Source organism: Octopus sinensis, linkage group LG18 (genome assembly GCF_006345805.1).
Source record: "Octopus sinensis linkage group LG18, ASM634580v1, whole genome shotgun sequence".
Taxonomy (NCBI): Eukaryota; Metazoa; Mollusca; class Cephalopoda; order Octopoda; family Octopodidae; genus Octopus; species Octopus sinensis.
The window spans coordinates 53,890,137-53,917,166 of record NC_043014.1 but is presented as its reverse complement, the minus strand read 5'-3'; the positions used below and the strand labels follow the sequence as shown (position 1 = coordinate 53,917,166).

Sequence of the window (27,030 nt, the reverse complement as noted above, 5' to 3'; positions counted from 1 at the left end):
TATTTCGTCTGCCGTTACGTTCCGAGTTCAAATTCCGCCGAGGTCGACTTTGCCTTTCATCCTTTCAAGGTCGATAAATTAAGTACCAGTTACGCACTGGGTCGATATAATCGACTTAATCCGTTTGTCCTCTCTGTGTTTAGCCCCTTGTGGGTAATAAATAGGTAATAATAATAAAGCAACAGACATCATTCCAGCAACACAACCATTTATTTCATATCATTCTACTTTTCGAAAACATCTGTAAAACTTTTGCAGGAATTTTGCTCTCCCCACAGCATAGAACCCCTCAAAACCTTTCCATTTTATAGAATTTTCAGAAAACTTTTGCGAATTTGTTCTTCTACACACGGAAAATCATACGACTATGCAAAAAGAAAAAAGGAAGTTTGTGTGATTTAAAGGGTATTTAGCTGTTATTTTTAGCAGCACCTGACCGAGCGTTAGGCGAACTCTGTTTATGAATGTGGAATTATTGATTGTAATTTTAAAATTTGTTAAACTCCGTTGTGTTTTCAGGAGATCAACTGGTTTTCCCCGGATTGTTTACTTTAATTAAGTCAAATACAAAAGACTTCCTAATCAGGAAATCTAAATCTCAGGATTTTACAGAATTTAAAGCAATTAAGGAAAAAGTAAACTAAGTTATGTTAATTGGAACCCTAAATTTGATAATCAAACAACTTTTTAATACCTGATGTTCGTAAATAATTTTTACCTGTCAATTTTGAAAGATTTCAGGAAAAGCTTTCAGGATGTAAATAAACAAATTTCGGGAAGTTGACAAATTACAATCCCGCAGAGAATAAATTTCTGCGTGAAGACTTCCGACTTATTTGATCGCTATCAGAAAACGAAAGCATCACGTTACCATGACGACAATTTAACTTAATTTTTGTTTATATTTAGTTAAAAAATTTTGTTAATGTTTTACTTTTTGAATATGAAAAAAAATTGGGTTAAGCTTTTCTTTAACACGCTGCCACCATGTGACATCCTGATATAATTTTTCACGCTGAAAGGCAGCGAACTGGCAGAATGGTTAGCACGCCGGACGAAATGCTTAGCGGCATTTCGTCCGTCTTAACGTTCTGAGTTCAAATTCCGCCGAGGTCGACTTTGCCTTTCATCCTTTCGGGGTCGATTAAATAAGTACCAGTTACGCACTGGGGTCAATATAATCGACTTAATACGTTTGTCTGTCCTTGTTTGTCCCCTTCTGTGTGTTTCGCCCCTTGTGGGTAGAAAAGAAAGAGAACTTTGTTTAATTGAAAGCGAAACAAGAAGCGAGGATCGCGGGAACAATTAAGACTGGACGTCGGATGCTGTTTGCACATGCGCCGTGCGAAGGATTGCGTTGATTGGTTGATTGTAGAATGGCGACGGGTTTGAGTCTGCAGCGACGAGAGACCGGAGAGGCGAGAAACAGCAGCCCGAGTGGGTGGAGGCGGCCGTCGACGGATGGCAGTTTAAATGCGAACAGTTGGACGAAGAACGACATCGTTTGGAAAAGTGAAGGTGAACGACTTGTTTCTCTTTATCCACAAATTTACAAAAAAGAGGGTGAAACAACAGCAACAAAAAGAAACCCGTTTTTGGTTTTGGTTTCGGGGTCGACCGTTTTTTCTGGTCGTCCGTGTATTTTGGGGATAATAATAATAATAATCTGTTGACAACCGTCGTTGCTACTGAGCAAATGGTGGTACGGTGAATAGAAAGGCTGGCATGTCGAGACCTGTTAACGTTTATAATGTTTCAAGATAAACACAAGCCCCTACGTGGAAGCCCCTACGTGGGCCTGTTAGAAACAGCAGCCAAAGCGACACATAGGTTAGTGTGGTCGAAGATACGCAGTTATTTATAGAAAGACGAGGTTGGTCATGGTCGGAATACATTTAATACTTGGTTAGCTTGTTCGAGGCTGACCTGGGGCCTAAATATCAACAGGCTAAACACTCACCTATGAAGGAACTTGTATATGGTCCTTCGACCAGCTAAAGATAGCAGCGTGATGTCTCAAATTACTCCACAGTTTCACGTAGGAAGTTTATACGGCAGTGGAACCGCTCGGGGCAACCCATGAATTTGTAACCCCCTCCTCACAGCGGACCCTTAAGTGTCGTCCCCGAAAAGCGTCGCTCGGGGCCCTTCGCCCTCTCCAGCTACGTTACTGTTATAGGCCAGGGCTGTTCTGGGACCCTACAACAAAACGCTTAAACGGAACATAAACAAGCCGTCTACAAACTAATGATTGTCAGCAAACCAGCAACTTGCTGCTTTATTTTGTATTTTTATCGACATGTTGTAAACAGCGTCGTTGGTTACAGGTTTCTAAGGGACCATTCCTGGTCCCCTGCATTTATGGAAGACATCAGTGACTAGGGAGTGTCTGTGTCTCTCGGACAAAATAAACAAGTTTTTGTCTTTTATTGAAACTACCTGTTTATTGAATTTCTCGCCAATTTGTACATTTTTTGACGAATGATAGCGTGCGCGCACTCACGGTAAAGATGTCGAATATGTACGTACCCAATGACCTCCGGTATAAAATGGAAAGGGATCACAGAGACGGTATGTTGGACTCCCAAGATTCTCTGTATAAATTCTAAGGTTATGTCATTTTATGTCCATAAAATTCATCATAGAATGGTTAACTCAGTTTAATTAATCTTAGTTGTCACTTGTTTAAAATGGCAATTTGTAAATTTGGGGAATGTAGCATGTTTCTGTATGGCCCCTTCAGGTGTAAATACACACACACACACACACACACACTTACATATAGACATAGAACAGATTTATTTTTATGATGTATATTTTCCACTTAAATGTGGCTAACCCTTAAGGGTGGATGCTACTGTAGTTTGTAGCCCCAGGTAGACATTTCCTCCAGCTGGCTGTTGGCACGCTTTCAGAAAGTGTGTCAATAGCCAGCTGGTTCCAGTGACAAGAACTGAAGGATCACTGCTACTATTTTGGCTGCAAGTGTCAGAGGATCTTCCCCTTAGAAGAGCTGCCTTTCCCATGGCTTTTTCAAAAGTAAGGGGGAGCATCCTCTACTCCTGGGAAATCTATTTAACCCTTATATAGAACTCCTATAGATACTGCTGTTCCATGTCAGAATAAACCTGAGAGTTATGGTAATGAAGGGGCGACTCCACCGTCCCCACAGCTCCTGAATTCCTGAACTGGAGCTTTGTTCCTAGATGCAGTTTAATACACACACGCACAATGGACTTCCTCACAGTTTCTGTCTACCAAATTTGAGGCACTGGTCAGCCTGGGACTGTAGTAGAAGAGGTTTATCCCAGGTGCCATGCAGTAGGATTGATCTTGAAGTGACATGGTTGTGAACTTGTTAACCTCACAGCCATTCCTGTCATATTTTTATTGACTTTTCTTTCAATCCTGTTTCTATTTTCAAACATTTTACAGCATAAACTGCATACATTTTATCACACCACCATCGGCCCTGGCTAAAACCTCTCCATTGTCCAGTATCATTATTTCTTCTAACCTTTCGGCTGCTTTTGTTCCATCTTGTGTTGTGTCTCCATCTCCTCCGTGTAAAACCCATCAATAAATGTTACAAACAAGATCAGCAGATATTACAAATGCTTTCTAAAAGAACATTCAGTAGTTTCTGTGTTCCTCTTCTCTTTCAGATTCCTGTGCTACTCGCGTGTACATACCTGGTAAGATCGTCTTTGAGAATTGTTTCTGTTAACTATTTATCATGTGTTAAAACTGTTGGCATTAAACCCATTGATTACTAATCTACAAGTCGCTGGTTCAAACCCTGCCACAACTGTCACACAGTCACATCATATTTTTTACTGTAGTTAAGAATGTGTTAAGCTTTATTTCATTATTTTGTTAAGGTTATTTCTACAACCCTAACAAAATAATGTAAAGCACACAGTAGGACCTGGTGGTGTTGACTTTTATAAAATTTGTTTTATTGTTGAATAACAGAATACCACCATGTGCCTACAAGTCATTATTCTTTATTCCATTGTCAGTGTTTTTCAATCTTGTGCATATATACATGTCAAGTGCAGAAGTCCCTTCAGTCCCTGACAAGGCCCTTCTGTAATGAGTGCCAGAGCAGAACACACTTCATCCTTGCTACATGGAAATATCCTGATTTTCAGAAACATGCCATGGTGTGTCTTATTTCTAAGATAGCTGACCCCTTTGGCCTTGCCCCTTATTGGCCTGTCATATAAGATTTTATCTTCCTCCTTCCGCAGTGACTAACACCATGGTTTTTGTAAAACTATATCAACATCCCTCACCAGTAAATCTCTCCAGACTTCAGTTGTCTGGAATCCCATCTCTGGACATGTATTTCAGCAGCTGCCTGAGAGGAATGCTAACCCCATCAGTGTCACTGAGCTCAGAATGTTTGCAAAAATCATGGATGTAGGATCCTTTCCTCCAGATAAATTCATTAAAAAAGAAGAAAATTATGGAGAATAAATTAGGATCTTGTTGCACAAACAATCCCTGATGGTCAAACGTGTGTTAATACCATGTTGTGTATGCTGCACTCCCTAATTTTGTGTTAAACCTTGGTGCAAAACTTTTTCCATTCATAGCTTTGTGTTGAGTACGAGTGAGGTCCCAGATCAAGCAGAGTGACTCACACATGAGTTAATAGGGTAATTTTTTTTTGAAATTGTAGTTCTTGAGATACATCACATCATCATCATTTAACGTCTGTTTTCCATGCTGGCATGGGTTGGACGGTTCGACTGGGGTCTGGGAAGCCAGGAGGTTGCACCAGGCCCTAATCTGATCTGGCAGTGTTTCTACAGCTAGATGCCCTTCCTAGCGTCAACCACTCTGAGAGTGTAGTGGGTGCTTTTTATGTGCCATTGGCACAGGGGCCAGAGGAGCTGGCATTGACCATGATTCGATGGTGCTTTTTATGTGCCACTGGCACGGAAGCCAGTGAAGGTGGCACTGGCATTGGTCACATTCGGATGGTCTTTTTATGTGCCACTGGCATGGGGGTCACAACTACAGTTTCCATTTGAAATTTGATTTTGATTTTGATGTACTTGACTCAATAGGTCTCCTCAGGCACGGCATGTCACCCTATGATCCAAAGGTACTTTTGTTAAGTGGGCTGGTTATGCAACACTGGTGTAGGCTACAGCTGTGGACTCACTTTATTTGTCAGGTCTTCTCAGTCACAGCATTTCTCCAAAGGTTTTGGTCTTTTGTCATTGCCTCTGAGAGGCCCAACGTTTGAAGGTTAAGCTTCACCAACACATCCCATGTCTTCCTGGGTCTCCCTCTGCCCTGGATTCCTTCCACTGTTTGGGAGTGGCACTTCTTCACACAGCTCTCCTCACAAAAAGCTTTAAATAATGGAATGTAAATACTGAGTTGAAATATCCTGTTGGATAGAAAAAATCAAAGGCTGTTCATATCTACAGGCTGTCAATCTTGTACTTTTATGGTAACGAGTCATGCCAATATAATAATAATATATTATTATATTTCTAATTAAGTAGTTTTATGCAGTTTGGAAAGCAGAGGTGAGTGTGGTTTAACCTTGAAACCTAATTTCACAACAATACTGTGTATTAATTAAGCACGTGGATATCACTCCATAAACCTCTTTATTCCTGTGAACCTGTGAACTTAAATTCACCTGTCCAGCTCTAGCTTTTTTTCTTTGTAGGTTCAAGTCCCATGAACAGCCCATAACTTTTTCTGTCTAAAGTGTTTTTCAACTTAATATTTACATGTATTGCGTATAGCATTATGTGCTTTCAGATCCCATGTTTCAAAACGATTATTTCACTTTCCTTTTCATTTTGTGTTAGGTGTAGACATGAATTGCAACAAAAGGGCAAGAAAAGTGAAGTGGCAGCCATGCAAAGAAGTTCATTTCAAATCTCCTCTTTTGACCAATTCTAGACACAATTTAATTTCCCCTCAAACAGACCCTGTAAGTAGAGTTTTTCTTTGCTCTTTTAAAGTTTTTGAATCCTTGAACATCTTTGATATAACAGTCAATGGCTTTGTTAGTTATATATTATTGTTTTAGGATACCACCACAACAGAATTGATATCCTAAAATCATGGTGCTTATGTAAAGAGAGATTGGTGCCATGTGAAAATCCCTCACTCTGTAAAGTGGTTGGCATTAGGAAGGGAATCCAGCTGTAGAAACCAGGCCAAAATCAAACTGCGGAACCTGGTACAGCCCACTGTCAATCCTTCCAACCCATGTCAGCATGGAAAGTGGACGTAGAATGATGATGATACAGATCCCAGTACTTATTTCATTGATCTCTATTTGACAAACCACTAAGTTATAAGGCATGCAACAACACAACATGAACAATGCTAGTTTTTTTAATAATGTAAGCACATACACACACACACATATATACAAAATGAACTTTTGCACGGTTTCCCTCTACTAAATCCCACACACCTGGTATTGGTCAACCTAAGGTAGCAGATGCACATCCTGTCCAATCCTCTCGACCATTTCCCTTATATTTGTCTCCCTGTTATCAGAGATTATGTCCTGAAACTTTCTCTTTTATAACTGGGGAGCCATGACAGTTAAATACCCTATTTTAACGGGTATAACCTAATTGTCAATAATTAGGTTAAAAAAATATGGAAGTTTCTTATACATGGATAGTATCATAATCCCTTACAAGACCTTTTTTCAAATAACATACATGTTATAATACGGTATATCTTTACTTATTTACAAAAAAATCATCAATATTTTATTGAATATTTACCACTTTATCTTTTTTAATGGCACGTAAAAAGCACCATCCAATCGTGGCCGTTGCCAGCCTCGCCTGGCCCCTGTGCCGGTGGCGCATAAAAAGCACCATCCATCCATGGCCGTTTGCCAGCCCCGTCTGGCACCTGTGCGGGTGGCACGTAAAAAGCACCCACTACACTCACGGAGTGGTTGGCGTTAGGAAGGGCATCCAGCTATAGTAACATTGCCAGATAAGACTGGAGCCTGGTGCAGCCTTCTGGCTTCCCAGACCCCATTTGAACCGTCCAACCCATGATAGCATGGAAAGCGGATGCTAAACGATGATGATGATGATGTTGTTTTAAGCAGTTTCTCAGTTTTTATATTTTATGATTTTTCAATGAATTTCCTTTTTCTCAATATTATTTCCAAGATGTCATCTGATCCTAAGACCAGCCGATTGTCTGGTAAACTATCAGCTTCCACTAAACTCAGTGATGATGCAAATTCAGCGGAAGACCATTCCAAAGTGCTGCTCAAAGATCTTTGCCACGAAGACAAACTGCGTGTGGCCAATCTCATTTTGGAACTAGCTAAGTCAGTTTTTTTTCTTGTTCATTCTTTTTTTTTGTTCACTATGGCAACACATTTCTTTATTTGTTGTCTTTATTCTTTGCTTTTTGTTTGTTAATGTAAGCTGAGACATTATTCTGGTCATGTGACACACCATTTCTAACCTTAACTGTGAGACTAGAAACTGGATTTAATTGGGATCTTAAATAATTCATTTCCAATCTTGTATCTCTTCACTCACTTTTCTTTAACCATGGGACCTAACTTTATTAGGAAGACTAGGCACACACAGATGATGGCGCTGGTCAAGATATGTACTTCTTAGTCATTTCAAAAGTCATTCTTTGTGAAGTTCAACAACTTAGGATGAGCTTTCAACACTTCCACCTGTATCTTCTTTGCTCTTCCTCATCCACAACGTCAGTTCCCCTTACTCTTCTTTACCCATCTGTCAGCATCCAGCTTTGTTACATGCCCATATCAATGCAGTCGTCTCTCTTACTGCATCTGACTTGCTGAAACACGCTAACATTACCCATCCAGTGAAACAGGATCGCATCATGTTTCTCCAGCCTTTGCACGCCCTCTGCGTCCAATATTTCAACCGTGCAGCATTTCACTTTGTAAACAAGTGTGCACAATCCACTCTTTGCCCAAAGAGAGAATCCTTTGCTGTTAGCAGACATGTGGCTCAACTGCTGAATTCAAGATGTTCAAACTTTGCTAAAAGCTATTTTTTCACAACCTTTCATTGATATTTTAGTCATTGATGCCAGGCTGTCAATCTTGTACTTTTATGGTAACGAGTCATACCAATATAATAATAATATATCCCCCTCTCTCTCTTTCGGAGAGGCACTGAGCAACTATACGCACACATACACAGGCGGCAGTAACTTCCACCTACCGAATTCAATCACAAAGCTCTGGTCGGCTCAGGGCTATAGTGGAAGACACCTACCCAAAGTGCCACGCAGTGGGACTGAACCCGAAACCATGTAGCTAGGAAGCAAGCTCCCTAACCACACAGCCATATTTCTAATAAGTAGTTTTATGCAATTTGGAAAGCAGAGGTGAGTGTGGTTTAACCTTGAAACCTAATTTCACAACAATACTGTGTATTAATTAAACACGTGGATATCACTCCATAAACCACTTTATTCCTCTTACAATAGTTTTTAGCAAGGTTTGAACCTGTGAACTTAAATTCACCTGTCCAGCTCTAGCTTTTTTTCATTTTTGCCAGAAAATGTTGGAAACTCTGTGATTTTGAATACAATTTTAACCTCTTTAACATTCTGAGAAATTTAGCTCCCATAAAATTGGGCTGTTTATTCCAAATAACTTCACTTGGTCAGGTTGACACACTCTTTGAGACGAACTCTCTGTCTTAAAGTGATCTTAACTAAAAGCTTCTTCCATGAAAGTTTCATGTTAATTTATGTTCCAGAGACCTGTTTAATTATGACAGAATTATTTTAATAAATTCTTGATTTATTTTTAAAATTGACTGAAAGTTTATGTGCTTCAATAGAAATATAATGAAAGGATTAACTCATTTTACCATTCTTCTGATGAAAATTAAATGACCAAAGGTATACTCTACCATACTCTGAGCACCTTGTTTCCCTGGGCATGGATTCACTGAAGCTCCGGCGTCTGGCGATGGACTTGGTAAACACCCACAAAGTTATCAACCACCTCACCAACAACAACACTGAACACCTTTTTGATCTCCATGTGTCCAACACGCGTGGACATGCCTACAAAGTCAGAAAACAACACAGCTCCCATGACTTTCGGAAACATCTTTTCACGCTCAGAGTTGCTGAAGCATGGAATAAACTGCCTGCGTCAGTTGTTGACTGCCATGACATTGCATCCTTTAAGGCCCTCATGCTTTCCGAAATCCGCCGAAACTACACCTGATTATATATACACTTTAGATGAGTTGTAGTGCACCTGAGCACTGTACACAATGTTTTTTATTATTATTATTATTATTATTATTATTATTATTATTATTATTATTATTATTATTATCTTATTTTGGTAGACTTGGTGATGAACGGGACAATGTCAAGGAACAATTAAACAAAGAACGTGGCAATTTTGAAGTTCAAATCCAACGTTTAACAGATCAACTGAAAACCCTCACCGATGACCACAAACGTAAATTCTTTATTGTTTTAGTCAAGTTTATTTTCACCTGAAGATGACTGCGAATAGCAATTGTTTCTCCCTCTCTCTCTCATTGCCTTTTCACTAAATCTCCAAAGCTTGATAACAATTCTGCTCTGATTATATAAGATTGATCACCATCATTGAATTAACAGAGTAGGTTTTACAGCCACATCATCCAAACTGACCAGGTGAAACTGGGCTTAGCTGCTAGTATATATATTCAATTATGAACAAGCAGAACACATACACTATGTGTGGTCGATAATATATATAAATTAGATATATGTATATAATTATTATCATTCTTTTAACATCATTTTCCCATGGTTGCATGGGTCATATAAAATTTGTTGAGACTCATTTTCGATGATGGGATGTTCTGCCTTTTATTAACCCTCGCCTGTTTTGAATTAAGGTAATAGAGATGTTTCCGATCTAGTTTGGATTCTTTGCACTCAAATTTGAATTTATTAATTGGTGCTCAAGCCTTGAAGAAAAAAAAGAGTTAAACTACATCAGCCATAATGGAATACATGTCTATCTTATCTAACTCGTCCAGTAGAGCCCACCAATCGATATCTGAAAAGTTCGATGAAATAACTCATGAACACTGCGATAGCTTCTACCAAAAGATGCTACGTTATGTGGACAGGTCTGAACAAGGGGAGATAATAAACGAATGATTCTTTTTCTATTATCTCCCCTTGTTCAGACCTGTCGACGTAACGCAGCATCTTTTGGTAGAAGCTATCGCAGAGTTCATGAATTATTTCATCGAACTTTTCAGATATCAGTTGGTGGGCTCTACTGGACGAGTTAGATAAGATAGACATGTATTCCTTTACGGCTAATGTAGTTTAACTCTTTTTTTTCTTCAAGGCTAGAGCACCAATTGAAAAATTCAAATTTGATTGCAAAGAATTCAAATTAGATTGAAAACATCTATATTTCTCCCTGTCTGTGAAACACTGAACAGCTCAAGGGCCAGGTTGGGTTTCTTGGAAGATTGCAAATGAACGACCCTCCTTCTTTAACAATGACATTTGCAATTAGCAAACAATGCCAAGACAAGGTGACATAAGTAAGCACATGCACACACACACATATATCTGTATGGGTCTACGTAGGTATACAGTGTGATTCTTTCATTTTCCATTTCCCAAATCCACTCACAAGGCTTTGGTTGGTGCAGGGCCATAGTAGAAAATACTTGCCCAAGGTCCTGTATTGTGGGACTGAACCCAAAATCACATGGTTGCAAAGTGAGCTTCTTAACTTCCAGTCATCAGTCATGTTTGCTCTTCCCTACCTCCCTCTCTTTCTCTCTTCACACACACACACACACACACATATATATATATATATATATACACACACACACACACACACTCATATATATATATATATATATATATATATATATATATCATCATCCTCATCTGTTTTCCATGCTGGCATGGGTTGGACGGTTTGACTGATGCCGGCAGCTGCACCAGATTCCAATCTGATCTGGCAATGTTTCTACAGCTGAATGCCATTCCTAACGCCATATATATATATATATATATATATATATATATATATGGCACGTAAAAAGCACCATCCGACCGTGTCCGTTGCTAGCTTCGTCTGGCACGTAAAAAGCACCCACTACACTCACAGAGTGGTTGGCGTTAGGAAGGGCATCCAGCTGTAGAAACACTGCCAGATCTGACTGGTCTGGTGCAGCCTTCTGGCTTCCCAGACCCCAGTTGAACCGTCCAACCCTTGCTAGCATGGAAAGCGGACGTTAAACGATGATGATGATATGTATATATAAAATGAAAATACATATGGACACACTCACACACATACATAATTAATGCTTTGTCTATTTTATCTATTTTGTGCAGAAATTCTGTGTAAAATGATGGACTGCCAACATCTGTTGAGTATTTACCAACACATTCTTACTGAAATACAAGACCAAAAGAGGAACCCAAAATCTGACCAAAATCTCCAAGAAATAATCAACACCAAAGTATGTTTGGCAAATGTTTTAAATTTTGTTTATCTCCTCCTGATTAATTCTGACCAACCAAACCTTCTTTCCGAAGGTCCTTCACCATTTTTTATGCTTTTAAAATGTGTTTTGTTGGAGATTGAGTTGCTATTTCTTGCTAATTAAATGATCATAAACAGGCTGTCTCGCTAGCTTAATTTTTTTTTTCTTTTGTCTCAGCCTCAAGTTGTTTGCATTAGTTTGACACAAACCAGCAGTCTCCCAGATTTGTTGACTTTCCTGCAGACAACAGACCCCCCCCCTCACAATGGAAAGCACACCCCACCCGCTTCCATGGAAGGAAGCCAAGACTGACTTATATTTCATGCTTAGAGTAACATAAAGGAATGGAGCAAACACCAAACGACATTATTATTTAGTATTCGCTTCAGTCTTTTATGTTGTTCTAAGTGGGGAAAATTGTCGACTTTGCTTTTCCATCCTTTGACGCATTCGCTGTGGGGCCAAGGATTCACTTCACAACTGCATGATTCTGGGTTTCATCCTACTCTACTCTACTTTGTGTGTGTGTTCAACTATAGCCTTGGAAGTGACTAATACCTTGTGGTTTTGAGTTTGATCCTACTACATGGCACCTTGGACAAGTGTTTCTACCATGAACTCAGATCAACCATAGACTTGTGAGTGGAGTTTGGTAGCTGAAAACTATGTGGAAGCCCAGTGGAGAAACTGTTTCTGGGTTTTGATGCACCAAACAGAATCTATTCACAGTTTTCCTTGGATATATCTTGGGTGGCTCTAGCAATCTTCCATCTGAAGCACTTGGACCAGCTCTCTTCCCCACCAGCTCCACTGGGCCTTAAAAGAGTCAAATGATGGCAGTCTACTGTTCCACTTCTTTACTAAGACATTAAAACAATAGAATTAATCAAACTGGAATTCTACAAGATGTTATTTCTGTTGTTGTTGTGGTCGTACAACCTCAGGGCAGCCCCAGTTGAGCCGGTCTGTGTCACGTAAGATAGTTGACTGAATGAATTGGTGAAATACATCGAGTTGTGCCTCTGGTTGTACGATGCTCATGTGAGGGTGAGGCCAGGCCATCCTTTACATCGGATGTGTGTTTTATGGGAAACCTTGCAATATTTGTTCTGATGCTTGGCAATGTGAGTTCAAATTCTGTCAAGGCCAACTTTTCCTTCATTGTTTTGGGTTCAATAAAAAGGTACGAATTCAGGGCAATGGGTTGGAATTGTAAGAACATTGGACTGCACACCTTGTGGTATTCATTTTGGCCCGTTGCATTCTGACTTCAAATCTCACCATGGCCTATTCTGGTGGTAAATTCATCCAACAACAGATTTAATTGCATTGCCTGTCAGCTTGAGTGTTTTTAGCTGGGCCTGTTCCATTGCAAGCCACATGTGTGGTATTAGGATGCCTTCCTTCCTCCCTTTCACAAATCCTTGAGGCCCTGTGAAAGGTCTTGCTCACTGACCTCCTTCCCCACTCACTAAAAGATAACAGAAATGGAAAATGTGTTTCTGCCCAAGTCCCATTTCTTTCCCCAATGCTCTTCCAACAACCGAGCAATGCATGAGAAGGGATTATGAAATGTGGTCCTGAAATGGCACATCCCAAGAACCACTTCCATTGTTTGCCTTTAATCAACATCATCCTAAAAATTGAAATCTTTTCATTTTTTTCCCCCTAATAATTGAATGTGAATCTGGGGGCAGTGGCCCTGGCCTTTGGAAGGCTGTCCAAGATGAATCAGAAAAATATAGCAAAGCAGGGACTTTGAGAAGATTGATGTCCTGGTAACACAAGGAAAAATGGTTTGTGTCGGGGCCCTCGGTGTGTGTGAACAATATAGTTGATGGCAAGGGGTGAGACAAGTATGTTAGTGGAATGGCACAAGACTTATCAGGTGTAACAGAGCAAAGGCCACTACAGTAGTGGTAGAAAAGGTGTGAGGAGGTCTCACATTGTTGAGTCTGAGGTTGGAGCATTTAAATGAGAATCCCTTCTTGTTGGTATTTTTCTTTCTTTCTTTTTTTTCAGCCTTTCCATTTGTTTAATTTATTTTCTCTTTCTTTATTGTGTTTTCCGTTAAGGATAATTACTGGTATTGATATTTTTTCATGCTTTTCTAACAGAAAAAAAAACAATCTTGAATTGAATCAATGGACAAATTTTTAAAATATTTTTGTGAAAATTTAATACTTAAGAATTATGTTTTTGTTTAACTTCTAAATTGAATCATTTTCTGATTTTCTAGGAAAATGTGCAACATCGCACCATTTCCCAAGAGTGTGCTTGTGAACATGTTGCTAAGCAACAGCCTGTCTTCAAGACTCATGAGTGTGTTTCTAATCAAGGCAATCATTGTAATTTACCTTCAGACATTTGTGTCCATCACTCAAAAACTGCAACGATGTCGCTTTCTCGTAATAATTCCAACATTTCAAATCCACAGAATTCAAACTCATTAAATATTCATTCATCAAGAAGGCTGCCACATCATAAAAAAGCTAATTTGGTGTCTCATGTTGCCAGGAAAGACTTGAGACCTGCTAAATATATATTCAAAACCAGTCCTCGTGATGAACCCCAAAACTGTGCTAATGGAGAAATACCAAGAGAAAGATCTTTGAAAGATATCAGAGAGGCCAGTGCGAAATCTACCTCTTCTCAAAAAGGTCTCGCTCCCTCAGAAATGAATTATACTGAAGAATGTACTGAGGATTTGGCTGGTGCCAAAATAAATATTTCTAAAACTAGGGAGCCAGTGTCTTTGCATGCAGAGGAAATGGTAACTTCAAAGGATCATTTAGAAAAACCAAAGAGTAAATGTGATAAATTAAATGAACGGAGATTGTTTGGTCCTCTTCAAGAACCGATTATGTCGAGTACTCAGAGGAGCTCAGAATTTGCTTACAGTGGCTCAGTCTGTTCACAAAACACAGTTGCCAACGCTGTTAATGCTGGTGCCGGTCACCATTCTTTCCGATCTGCATTTAGTCTTCCAGAAACCCTTCACTCGTATAAAAGACTTGCGCATCTTAACTTTTCCGATACATCTCATTCGAGAAACAATATTTACAACAATTATGCAAAACATAAAACATCAAGTCTTCGTTCATCTCTGCACAGTTTGCCAAATGTCTTGTTGCAGGCTGCACCTTCCAGAAACACAGATTTAACCAATAAAGCTGTACTTTCTGACAAAACTAATGAGGGGGAACTACACAACACATCGTTACAATCAAACGCTTCTAAAACATCTCATCCTGATTTGTTGGCAAATAATTTAAATGCTGCACAATTTTGTCAAATGGACTTTGAAGAACGTCGACAGTTTCTTGTGAAACAAAGAGAATTATTGAATGAAGAGCGGAACCGTTTGATGTCCATTCTTAATCATCCAGACATCAAACCTTTACAACTCAACTCCATTTCTAATCGTAGTAAGTTCCTTCTTTTTGTTTTTTAAACATTTATATAAAATATTTCACCATATTTTCAAGCATATAAGGCACACTTCCCTTGCCACCTACGAAATCCCCCTGTGCCTTTTAGGCCCCTGGTCAGACTTTTGGATTGGCACAAGTTGCAGGCAAGGGATCACATTTAATCTGTAATGAGAGTATTAGGGGTGGCAGTTGGTCAAGTCAGCAGTGGAGATTGATAAGATTGGGCACGGTGGTGAAGGTCAGATTAGGTTAATACTCTTAATCCACCCAAATTAAATGAAAGTCTATAGTTTTGAATGGCTAAACACGTGATTTCGAGGCTGGAATTGTTTAACTTTATTTTAGGGCAAAATCTCTTCAAATTTTCTGATTCATATTTGTTTTTTTTTTGTGTTTTTTTTTGTACGTTTTGGGATATAATTTCTATTTGCTGTTTGTAGTTTCTTAAAATTCTTCGTTAGGGAAACATTGTAAATTAACGAGCTGTTTACTCATTAATGTGTTTCTTTACTTTTCTTCCAGAAAATTCTATACCTGAATTATCATTTACCAGTCAAGCAATACCAATCAGTTGCCAAGATAAAGAGAATTCTTGTAATATTAGTGAAGACACTGAAGAAGCTTCATTGAAAAGTGAAATTGTGTCCAAAGAACCCTGTGATGAGGTTGTCTCTGATTCAAAGTAAGTGGATTTGCTTTGAGGAAATTTATGCAGTAAGCATGGCTGTGTGGTCAAGAAGGTCACTCCCCAACCACATGGTTTCAGGTTCAATCCCATTCTGTGGCCTCTTGGGCTGACCAAAACGATTATGGGTTGATTTAGTCAACAGAAATTGAAGGAGGCCTGGGGCTGGCCAGATTGGAGCAATCTCGAGTATAATCAGCTGAAATTGCAAAGATAATCTGGAACTTGACTGAGGAAAGAAAACTCCGAATGACCTGTCCTTGTTCTTTCTTGTCCCTTTTTTGTATCGTCCAACTGTCTGGATGTTTCGTGTTCTTGTCCCATTTTTTGTATTCCTTTATATATATACATACATATCCCTCTCTCTCTCTTTCGGAGAGGCACTGAGCAGCTATACGCACACGTACACACATGGCAGTAACTTCCGCCTACCGAATTCAATCACAAAGCTCCAGTCAGCTCAGGGCTATAGTGGAAGACACCTACCCAAAGTGCCACGCAGTGGGACTGAACCCGAAACCATGTAGTTGGGAAGCAAGCTCCCTAACCACACAGCCATATATATATATATATATATATATATATATATATATATATATATAGATAGATAGATGTGTGGGTTTGTGTATTTGTGTAGTGAGTTCATATTTTCTCCAGTTTGTAAATGAAAGGATCTTTCATATGGTGTTGTTGTAAACATGTCTGGGCTGGGCTGTTGTTTGATAGACTGGGTTGATTATTGCCCTGTTTGGAAACAGGGTCGGGTGTCAATGACAGGAAAGCATGGAAAAGTAGGTGTTAAAACGATGAGGATGATGATGATACTGTTTCGAAATCCCAATAAAAGCCAACATCTTGGTATAGAATGGCTCAACCTGATGTTTCTCAAAGGAATGGGGTGTCTTAGCTGACTTGACCTATTTTTTTTCATTCTATGGTGTTTCAAGTGAAGTTTGGCTGCTATTTCTTGCAGGTTGAATAATTACATAGAGGTTCCTTCATTGGTGCATTTTAATTGTTTTATTGTATTGGTTGTAGTTGTTTAACCTCTGCTGAACCCTGACCAAAAGCTTTCCAGCCATGACCATTCCCTATTTTTTATATATCGGAAACTAAATTGTCTAATGGATCCCTTTTTCCTCTTTAAGGTGATAGCATGTAATCTGAGGGAGATTTTGACTGTTATTTCCAGCAGGTCTTTTTTCTTTGACAGATATAGATATCCTCCACTAAATGGTTGGTGCTAATAATTAATATTTCTATAATTATATTTTCAGTCTTGGAGAAGTGGTAACGAAGGTAAATTCCGAAGATTGCTGCAGTGTTTCATCTCAAAGCAGCTCAAAGTAAGAGAAATTCTTTGTCAGCCATTGGTGTTTTCATTATATTTTAACATTTGAAGATTCTCGTGTGACACAGTGCTTTGAATGTGTGTATATATGTGTATATTTGTGAAAAACAGGCAAAAAACAGACCACTCTGGAAAACCACCATCCATGAGGGAATGGCGACTTTCGAGTCGAAAAGGTCTGCAGAGCTGGAGGAGAAAAGACAACGACGGAAGGAGTGCCAACAACAACCACGTGCGACTCTCCCTTCCGGCACTAGATGTCCGCACTGCGACCGATCTTTTCAAGCAAGAATTGGTCTTATCGGTCACCTATGGACTCACCAGTAAATTTGCGCGAAGACCATCATCCTCGACCTTGAGGGATTGCCATCATCATCATTTGTAAAAGCATTGTGTTGAAGTGAAGGCATTGTAAGACGTGTCTGTGTGTGTAGTCACTTGTGTGTCTGTTTGCATATGAAGAGTGTGTGTGTGTGTGTGTAGCCTAGTGGTTATGGTGTTGCACTCCTAAGCACCAGGTCTTGGGTTTGATTCCCAGGCTAGGCACTGCATTGTGTTCCTCTACAAAACACTTCATTTTATGTTGCTCCATTCCACTCGGCTGTAATTGAGTAACCCTGTGATGGAACGGACCTTCTAATCGGGGTCGGGTGGGGATGTTGGCCTGGTTGCCTGGCCAGTGCGGTGGGGCATCGTTCACAAGCTAAACTGATGCAAAGTGCATTGTGAATAGCGATGTATAACAGCATTCAATAGTCTCATGTGGGATTTTGAAACAGCATCCTCATCCTCATTGTTTTAACATCTTCTTTTCCATGCTTGTCTGGGTCACACAGGAGTAGGCTGAGGCCGAGTGTCCTGCAGTCAGATACCTTTTCTGTCACTGACACCACCCCACCCTCTTTCCAAAGGGGCTAAGAATCACCCGGCCTATCAAAGAAAAGTCGAAAGCAGTTTAAACGCCCAGGAACAATGGAAAAGTCTTTGACCTTTCAAGCCTATGCTCCTCAACAGAAAGGCTTGGGAGAAAAAAAAAACGTGTTGGGATATATATATATATATCACCGTGATCACCATGACTGACCAGGCTATCGGATGTTGCTAAGCATCGCTGGTCACAATGCGCTTCACATTGTTTTAGCCTTCAAATGACGCCACCCCGCTGGCTAAGCGAGCAGGCCAACAGAAGAAAGAGTGAGAGAAAGTTGTGGTGAAAGAGTACAGCAGGGATTGCCACCACCCCCTGCCGGAGCTTCATGGAGCTTTAGGTGTTTTCGCTCAATAAACACTCACAACGCCCGGTCTGGGAATCGAAACTGCGATCCTACGACCACGAGTCCGCTGCCTAACCAGTGGGCCATTGCGCCTCCACCATATATATATATATATATATATATATATATAATTTATGTGAAATAGAAAGATGAATAATCTTGTAGTAGATTAATCAAAAGTTTAACCGATACCTTAGTAGCAAAAATCACAGCAGTGAACAGCACGGTTGGAGGTACAACCATCTGGCGTTGCAACCGTGCGTTGGTGCGGATAATTGAAATTAAAACATTATTGGTGAATTGAAGAAATGGAGCTGAACGCAGATTGAACAGAAATCGTTTTATTTCATTCTACACGTGTTTCGAAAGGCACAAATTACCAAAATCCGATTGAATAATGGGACCATATTGTGTCTTTCTCTTCAGGAAGAAAAAAGGAAATCCGTTGGAAAAACAAAAACAGAACAGAGGCAGAGCAAAAAACAAATCGAACTGTGCTCCTAAGAGCCCATGGCGAAACTGTTTATCAGTGTATGTTGAGAACCGGTGGCTGAAGAATTCAACGGGTCAGGCATCGGTCAATCATGTGGGTGAGGGTGTATAGATGTTCTTTGTGACCGAGAATAAAGTTCTGACTATTTAAAGAATATTGGATGTTTTATAAGGGGCGAGAAAAAATCTACTTAGAGACGTGTGTGTGTGTATACTGTTCTTTATATGTGTGTGTTGGCGTAGGGGTAGAAAACATTTTTTGTGTACGTGTGTGCGTTTGATCGTTCGGCTGTCAGTGGCTACTGCCGTGATAACCGTTGGGTGGCAGAAAGAAAAAAATTAAAGAAATTATATATTATGTTTTATGTGTGTGTGTGTGTGTTCATCTAAGCCTGCCTTGACAAGGAAACCCCCCCGCTGTGAAAAAACAAGCCCCGTTTGTCTTACAGGAGTAATTTCCCTTGCAGTGGTTAATTGTAGATATCTTAAAAGCTATTTCAGAATTTGTTACCAAGGGCTATGGGTGCCGGTCTTATTTATAAACGCTATTTAAAGGCCAGATAAGTGTAACGCCGCCAATGGGGGCATCGAAAAGCCGACCATTCCAGCCTATAGCTTAAGTTCGCATCCTTCAGTCGCCATATTAGCTTACTGAGTCCCGTGGTCTGGCGCTTGTTCACGTCCCGAAAAGTTGCGTAATGGTTGGAGACACGCAAAGACAATCTTGAGGATGATGCCCCTATATAAGTGAAGGCATCTGAGTCCGTGTAAACCTTGCATTGGTAGACGGCGTTTTTGATCTTGGAGTTCGCCGACGTGAATCTTACTCTGCTAGGATTGGTTTCTGAAATTAGAACTGCGTTCCTGTCACTATATTCGTTCCGAGACCTGCAGCCGCTTACTACTCTATTTTCCACTACGTCACTATTAACTATAGGAATAACCCCTGATTCTCCACTATCTATCAGAGTGCTGTCATTGCTACTGCCCGTGGTACTGCTATTGCGGGAAATGATGCTGGGGATGCTAAAGGGGCTCTCTACCCTACTCCCATTGTTACCATCAACCACAACACCCCTATTTATAACTATACCCCTAGTGGGTACTCCCTGGCTGGAGCTGAGATTATGTGTCACTGTACTGGCTCTCATATCATTATTACTACTATAATTATTCCTACTGAGCATTAAACCGGGAGCGGAAGAGGCTGTGCCTCCGGAAAAAGGTGATAGGGTCTTAGTAAGTAGCCTATTATTATGGGAGGCGATTATCTGGGCGAGGTTTTTAGTGTTGGAGAAAGCTATCCTAACTTTATGTGAGTTAACCGTGGAGTAATATTTGGAATTTCTGGGGAAGTTATTGGCGATGGCTTGTCTAAACATGAGGGGGAGGTTAGTTCTAATCTGCTTACCAAAGGGGATTACAAACCATATATGCTTATTCCTATCAGTGTGATGGGTCGGGACGCCAGCTCTCGCATTTGGGTGGGTGATTCTCGGATGAATAACGGGTCTTGGGTTAGTGTAAGACCTCCCGGACCGATAATTATCCTTGTTCGCTAAATTAAATGCGGGAGCGACTACCCCGGTATCCGCCGCACTCCCGTCCTTACTTAAAATGTTAATGTTATTATATACGGCCCTATCCTGATGACCGAATGATGGCATCGGAAGGGCCGGATCAATATAAATTACCTTCTGCCTATAACCGGCCTTGGATAGTGCGGCGTTATAAAAATCCGCTTTCTGCATAAAAATATCGGCACTGGCGGACAAGCCAGACAATCTTAGAGAGATGTTTTTAACCAAATTGTCTGTTACGGTTTTGGCATGATTTGAGAAGACACTGACATACTTCAAATTAGTGGAAGGCTTATGGTAAGGGCAGTATGAGTCGCTATTAAGGTTAAGTGTAACGTCTAGGAAATTAGCCTTGGTGAGTTCATTATCAAAAACTATACTCATGCCCATTCTATTAAAAAACCTAGCTAACCTGCTCTTAGTTTTCTGTACTATTCTGTTCGTGGTGTTTTGCAGGTAAAACAGACAATCGTCACGATACAGGCCGCCCGCGATCTCCGGGAATTGATCGGACAATTCGTAGAGAATATATATTCCGACCAAATCGGCTATCTGTGCACTATCCGAACTACCCATAGGCACATCAAATTCATTGGGAGTATCCTTACGGATCCACAACTTATTATCAAACTTAATAAACGATTTCCTGGCAACTAAAATGATATCTATCATTTTCACAGCGGGGGGTTTCCTTGTCAAGGCAGGCTTAGATGAACACACACACACACACATAAAACATAATATATATATATAATTTCTTTATTTTTTTTCTTTCTGCCACCCAACGGTTATCACGGCAGTAGCCACTGACAGCCGAACGATCAAACGCACACACGTACACAAAAAATGTTTTCTACCCCTACGCCAACACACACATATAAAGAACAGTATACACACACACACGTCTCTAAGTAGATTTTTTCTCGCCCCTTATAAAACATCCAATATTCTTTAAATAGTCAGAACTTTATTCTCGGTCACAAAGAACATCTATACACCCTCACCCACATGATTGACCGATGCCTGACCCGTTGAATTCTTCAGCCACCGGTTCTCAACATACACTGATAAACAGTTTCGCCATGGGCTCTTAGGAGCACAGTTCGATTTGTTTTTTGCTCTGCCTCTGTTCTGTTTTTGTTTTTCCAACGGATTTCCTTTTTTCTTCCTGAAGAGAAAGACACAATATGGTCCCATTATTCAATCGGATTTTGGTAATTTGTGCCTTTCGAAAACACGTGTAGAATGAAATAAAACGATTTCTGTTCAATCTGCGTTCAGCTCCATTTCTTCAATTCACCAATAATGTTTTATATATATATATATATATATATATATATATATATATCAATATCAACATCACAATCAAGGAACGGCCATAATAGGCCATTCACCCACTAGAAATAACAGCCAAAGCTTCAACCGCAAACCAGGAGAAAATTAAAAAAACATTTACCCTGTAGTTTCTTATACGATGCACCGTTTCATCTATTGTTTAATGGTAAACTAACCTGATTAAATTAAATCAAGCCAATCTTCCATAGGCCGATAGATTCGTCAGTAAGAAGCAGCCAGATCGGAACAGATATTATCACGAGGCACTTCCATCCCTGCCTCGGCAATATCTGACCTAAAATTTTCAAATCATCGCACTCGCGCCAAATTTATCGGCAGCCAATAAATATAAGCCGCCGATTCCATTACGGAATTAACCAGAAAATTCATAATTAATCAATATAGGGTGGCAAAAAATTTTGTAGAATTTTTTTGCCACCAGCGGCCTAGTGGGAAAAAATTAAATAGTCATAGACCATTTATAAGTTCAACATCACAATCAAGGAACGGCCATAATAGGCCATTCTACAAAATTTTTTGCCACCCTATATTGATTAATTATATATATATATATATATATATTTATTTATTTATATAATTACATACACATTTTATCAGTTTTCATACCACAGAAATAAACGCACACTCAATATAATTGTGTGTATGTGTGTATGTGTGTGTGTGTGTGTTTGTGATGGAGAGGGAAAGAGAGAGCAAACCTGGACGACAAAGTTCCGTTTGTAATCATGGGATTCTGAATTCCATCTTACTTTGTTGTATTTGGAAAGTTGGTGTCTGGAAATGAATGAAATTATTTGATGGAAGCCTGTTGGATGAAGTGTACCAGTAATTCAGTGGGGTTTGCCTTGTTCCACACCATCACCCTTTGCCCTGGGATTACATTGTCTTTGGAATACTCAACCATCACACTGTTCTTCAAGGAATCAGTGATTCCCTTAATTGAAGAATTGTAAGGAATTCCTTATTGAAACCAAAGAAGCTTGGTTTGCAATTTATCTTCATTTCACTTGTGTTGCATTGGCACCTTAGGCAAGTACCTTCATTACAACTCTGAGTTGACTAATTTCTGGTGAGTGAATTTGGTAGATGGAAACTATGTGGAAGCCCATGGTATTATGTATATTTGTGTGTGTTTGTGTTTCTTTGCTTAACAACTGGTGTTGGTTTGTTTACATCCCTGTAACTTAGCAATCAATAGAATAAACACCAGATTTTAAAAAATTAGTGCTGGATGTTGATGTGTTCAACTCAACACTTCAAAGTGATGCCCCAGCATGGCCTCAGTCCAATGTCAGAAAGAAGTGAAAGAGAGAGTGAACAGAAGTAAACTTTGCTTTATGGTTTGGTGGGGTTGGTGGGGGTGGTGGGGTTGGTGGGGTTGGTGGGGTTGGTGGTGGTGGTGGGGTTGGTGGGGTTGGTGGTGGTGGTGGGGGTGGTGGGGGTGGTGGGGGTGGTGGATGCTGAAGTGTACCAAATGTGTTTGCAGAAATTTCACTTTCAACGTTTTTGCCTTTGGAAAATTCACAGCAAGAAACTTTACTGTAAGACAAATTCTCTGTATGAACAATTATAAAGCCTGTTATATCAGTTTTTTCTTTTGTTTTTTTTTAATAAAAAGAAAGAGTGATAAAGCATTTTATAAAGGCATTAAATATGAAAGTCTTTATTCAATGTCAGACATTAGAAGACTTCAGAGAGAAACACTTCAATACAATTCATAGCAAAAAATCCATGATTTGTGCAGCATTTTTTTGGAGTTTTCATATGATTTGAATGACCTCATCCTGTTTGTTTAACGTTTGACATTGAACAAAGACTTTCCTATTTAACACTTTTGTAAAACCTTTAATCATTTTTTTCTTTTTCTTTTAAAAATATACTTTATCATTGTCCATAAGGTGAAATTGTCTTTTTGCTTCTTAGAACAAAAATGTTTAGAGTGAAATTTCCTATAACCAACAAATACTTCTTGTAATCTGTTCTCCTGACTAAATGTTCTGTATTTTCAAGAGAGAACTTATTTTCTGGTTGATTTCTTCCTATTTTTCAGACAATCTTCACTTTGTCTCGCCGACTTGATTGATTCTATAGAATCTGACCTGCCTCTTGCACATAAACAACATTTCCCAAAGAAATCTCACAGATTATCCCCAAAACTTACCAAACCTTTTCAATCAGAGAAATTGGAAGAAATATGTGAACGGGAAATTTTGAAGGATGTTTTCTTTTTAAACTGATTTCTTTTTAAACTTATTTAATAATTTCCATGAATGTGATATAATTTTTGGAAGACTTTTTTTATATTTATTTCTGCAATCCATTTTGGTCGATAATGAAATATGAACAACTTGAAAATATATACTTTTATCTTCAATGTGTTTGATAAATTAATTACCCTCCTGGGTTTTTCTTTTTTTTTTCTCTCTCTTTTTCCTTTTTTATGTCAGGAATATTTTGAGAAATTTTGAGATATATCCTCTGGAATCATCTCAAAGAAAACTGCCTCAATAATGGTTCAACCACAGATGTTCTTTTTTGTTAAAAGAAAAATAAGAAAAAACCAATAAACCGCAGATAAATAAACAATTAATTTTGAAAAGTTCTCTTGAGAATTTTTCTTCAGTTTCTGTCCCTTCCACAAATCTGAAGAAAGATTACCAATATAGAGAATCAATGGAGAAAAGAGAAACTTTTATTTTTTCTTTTGAAAACCCAAACAGATTTTTTTTTTATTTATAATTATTTTAGTTTAATTTTTATTTGTGATTGAGAAATGTAAATATGTCTGTAAGCCTGGATCAGTGTGTTTTTCTATGGTTTCTTTAAACATTTTTAAATATGAAATTTGGTGAGAGTCTATTTTTTCATGTCATAGATCAAAGATGTGACTAATATTTAGGTCAAATATTTTGATTCTAATTTTATCTAAACACCTCGACCCCCCCCATTTAGTGACCACTGATATTGCTTTTGTATCTCCTATGTTACTGACCAATGGCCACTTGTCCTTGAGAAATTTTGTGAAAACAGGATTGTTGTATTTGGCATAAACAAAATCTTCACCTGTGTCTGGCACACAAATCCCTCGTCAGAATGGCTCACCTGTTTGGTTCACCTGTCTCCTGGACCAGTGGCTTCCCAACAGACCACAGCATCACAGTTGATGTTGTTGCAGCTCTCTCCATCCGATGCTTCACCAGCCTCTGTGTACTTTGTTGCCCACACTCTTTCTCCTTTACACCAATCACCTTCTGACCATCACCTCTGACACTGACCACTTCTACCACCCTTCATATCTGAATACCCTTATGTCGATAGAAGAAGTGCCAGGCTCAAAATAAATACGTACTGGAGTCAATTCATTTGACTGAAAGTTCTTCAAGGCAGTGCTGCCCCAGCATGGCCACGGTCTAATGACTGAAACTAGTAAAAGATATAGACACACAAGCACATACAAATAGATCTGCACACAAACACACAAACTTATTAAAAACTTGTTTTTTTTTTCAAAAGATATATTTTACTATAAAAGATAGATGAATACAAACATAGGCGCAGGAGTGGCTGTGTGGTAAAGTAGCTTGTTTACCAACCACATGGTTCCGGGTTCAGTCCCACTGTGTGGCACCTTGGGCAAGTGTCTTCTGCTGTAGCCCTGGGCCGACCAATGCCTTGTGAGTGGATTTGGTAGACGGAAACTGAAAGAAGCCCGTCGTATATATGTATCTATATATATATGTATGTGTGTGTTTGTGTGTCTGTGTTTGTCTCCCCAACATTGCTGGGCAACCGATGCTGGTGTGTTTATGTCCCCATTACTTAACGGTTCAGCAAAAGAGACCGATAGAATAAGTACTGGGCTTACAAAAGAATAAGTCCCGGGGTTGAGTTGATCGATTAAAGGCGGTGCTCCAGCATGGCCGCAGTCAAATGACTGAAACAAGTATAAGAGAAGAGTATAGGTTTGTGTGTGTGTGTGTGTGTATGTAGTCTGATGAATAAGTATCCAGACTGTTGCCATAGCAATGAATCTAAAGCACTCAGAATGAAGCCCTTGAACTCTGCTGTGCATGAGCACTATCTTACAACATTCTAGCTCACTTTTGCTGTTTACAGCAGTGCTTGGAAGGAAGGTGTGTAGCATGTGATCGTCGTATTGACCATGGTAGAGAATCTGCAGGAAATTTTGACAAAAGTATGGTGGTACCTGCTCAGAGACCTGCACAAAGTTTTCAAAAAGCTTTCATCATTCTCGACACAATCAAGGAGATATTGTGCAACTGAAATTCAAGTGTCTTTTTGGTCTGTTGAAAGTAGTTTTGGCACAAACTTGGCAGACACACGTCTCATACCAAAATCCTCAGTGACAATGGACTGCACTGAACTGTAACTAATCTGCACATCCTTGCGATTCTGCAATTTCCTGTCAGCTGCATGCACATCTGCGATGTTTTTCTCAGTTCAGCTGGTTGCATGTCTCCCCGAACATTCGACACTATTGACATTTTTTCAGCCATGTCAACTTATTCTGTCGTGGTCAATGCAATGATCACACGGAGATATGCTGTGAATGAAAAGACCTGGCAAATAAAGTGAGTTCACAGCTGTGACCCACACCAGTGTCGCATAATCAACCCACTCAAAAGTTACTTGGATTGTAGGGTGACATGCCGTGCTTGAGGAGACCTACATCAAAATCAAATCAAATCACATTCAAATGGAAATTGTAGTTGTGATCCCTGTGCCGGTGGCATGTAAAAAAGCACCCACTACACTCTTGGAGTGGTTGGCGTTAGGAAGGGCATCCAGCTGTTGAAACACTGCCAGATCACACTGGAGCCTGGTGCAGCCTCCTGGCTTCCCAGACCCCAGTCGAACCACCCAATCCATGCCAGCATGGAAAGCAGATGTTAAATGATGACAATGATATATATATATATATATACACACACACACGAGGACCCCCCCGTCCAATGGATGGCTTTATCGATCGCATTCTCACCTGGAATCGATTTTTGTAATTTTTTCAAGACTTATACATGCCCTGATACCGTCGGTATCTACATATTAAACTTGAGCACAATCGGATGGAGGATGTCCGAGATCCTAGAAGACACACAGACAGAACGGATTTTATATAAGAGATATATATCATCATCATCATTCATCATCGTTTAACGTCCGTTCTCCATGCTAGCATGGGTTGGACGGTTCGACCGGGGATCTGGGAAGCCAGAAGGCTGCACCAGGCTCCAGTCTTATCTGGCAGTGTTTCTACAGCTGGATGCCCTTCCTAACGCCAACCACTC

The 27,030-nt window shown here is 39.6% G+C and overlaps 2 protein-coding genes and 1 long non-coding RNA gene across 7 annotated transcripts in view; 2 read left to right on the top strand and 1 right to left on the bottom strand.

The window, feature by feature from the left end:
• The window catches only part of LOC118767066, a 5,237-nt gene extending 4,427 nt beyond the window's left edge, over positions 1–810 (bottom strand). The window contains exon 1 of the long non-coding RNA XR_005002959.1: positions 719–810. This is a non-coding gene — a long non-coding RNA (uncharacterized LOC118767066). The remainder of the gene's footprint in view (positions 1–718) is intronic.
• Positions 811–1,295: 485 nt separating this feature from the next.
• On the top strand, positions 1,296–25,185 carry LOC115221559. 4 transcript variants are annotated; one of them, XM_036511076.1, is made up of 11 exons: positions 1,302–1,518; positions 3,666–3,695; positions 5,841–5,965; positions 7,182–7,345; positions 9,378–9,493; positions 11,398–11,525; positions 13,789–13,815; positions 13,846–14,977; positions 15,506–15,665; positions 16,946–17,014; positions 23,772–25,185. In XM_036511076.1, the coding sequence occupies exons 1-11, from the start codon at positions 1,377–1,379 to the stop codon at positions 23,956–23,958; spliced, it is 2,280 nt and encodes a 759-aa protein (XP_036366969.1). In that variant the 5' UTR covers positions 1,302–1,376; the 3' UTR covers positions 23,959–25,185. The 4 variants fall into 4 exon arrangements, with proteins under 4 accessions (XP_036366970.1, XP_036366969.1, XP_029647621.2 ...); XM_029791761.2 differs by having other exon boundaries at positions 1,305–1,518; positions 13,789–14,977; XM_036511077.1 differs by lacking the exon at positions 3,666–3,695 and having other exon boundaries at positions 1,296–1,518; positions 13,789–14,977.
• LOC115221822 (coiled-coil domain-containing protein 153-like) overlaps positions 10,833–27,030 on the top strand; it is a 31,912-nt gene continuing 15,714 nt past the window's right edge. The window contains exon 1 of one of the 2 annotated variants that reach the window (XR_005002958.1): positions 10,833–10,868. The gene's annotated coding sequence lies outside the window, so the exon portion shown is untranslated. The remainder of the gene's footprint in view (positions 10,869–27,030) is intronic. The other variant, XM_029792054.2, reaches the window with a different exon arrangement.

What these genes read in the sequence shown, in the direction of transcription:
- LOC115221559 (XM_029791761.2), top strand. Translation starts at nt 1,377, where the DNA reads ATGGCGACGGGTTTGAGTCTGCAGCGACGAGAGACCGGAGAGGCGAGA. An exon ending in TACTCGCGTGTACATACCTG is followed by an intron (nt 3,696 to 5,840) that starts GTAAGATCGTCT and finishes ATTTTGTGTTAG; the next exon opens with GTGTAGACATGAATTGCAAC. An exon ending in GAGGTTGTCTCTGATTCAAA is followed by an intron (nt 15,666 to 16,945) that starts GTAAGTGGATTT and finishes TTATATTTTCAG; the next exon opens with TCTTGGAGAAGTGGTAACGA.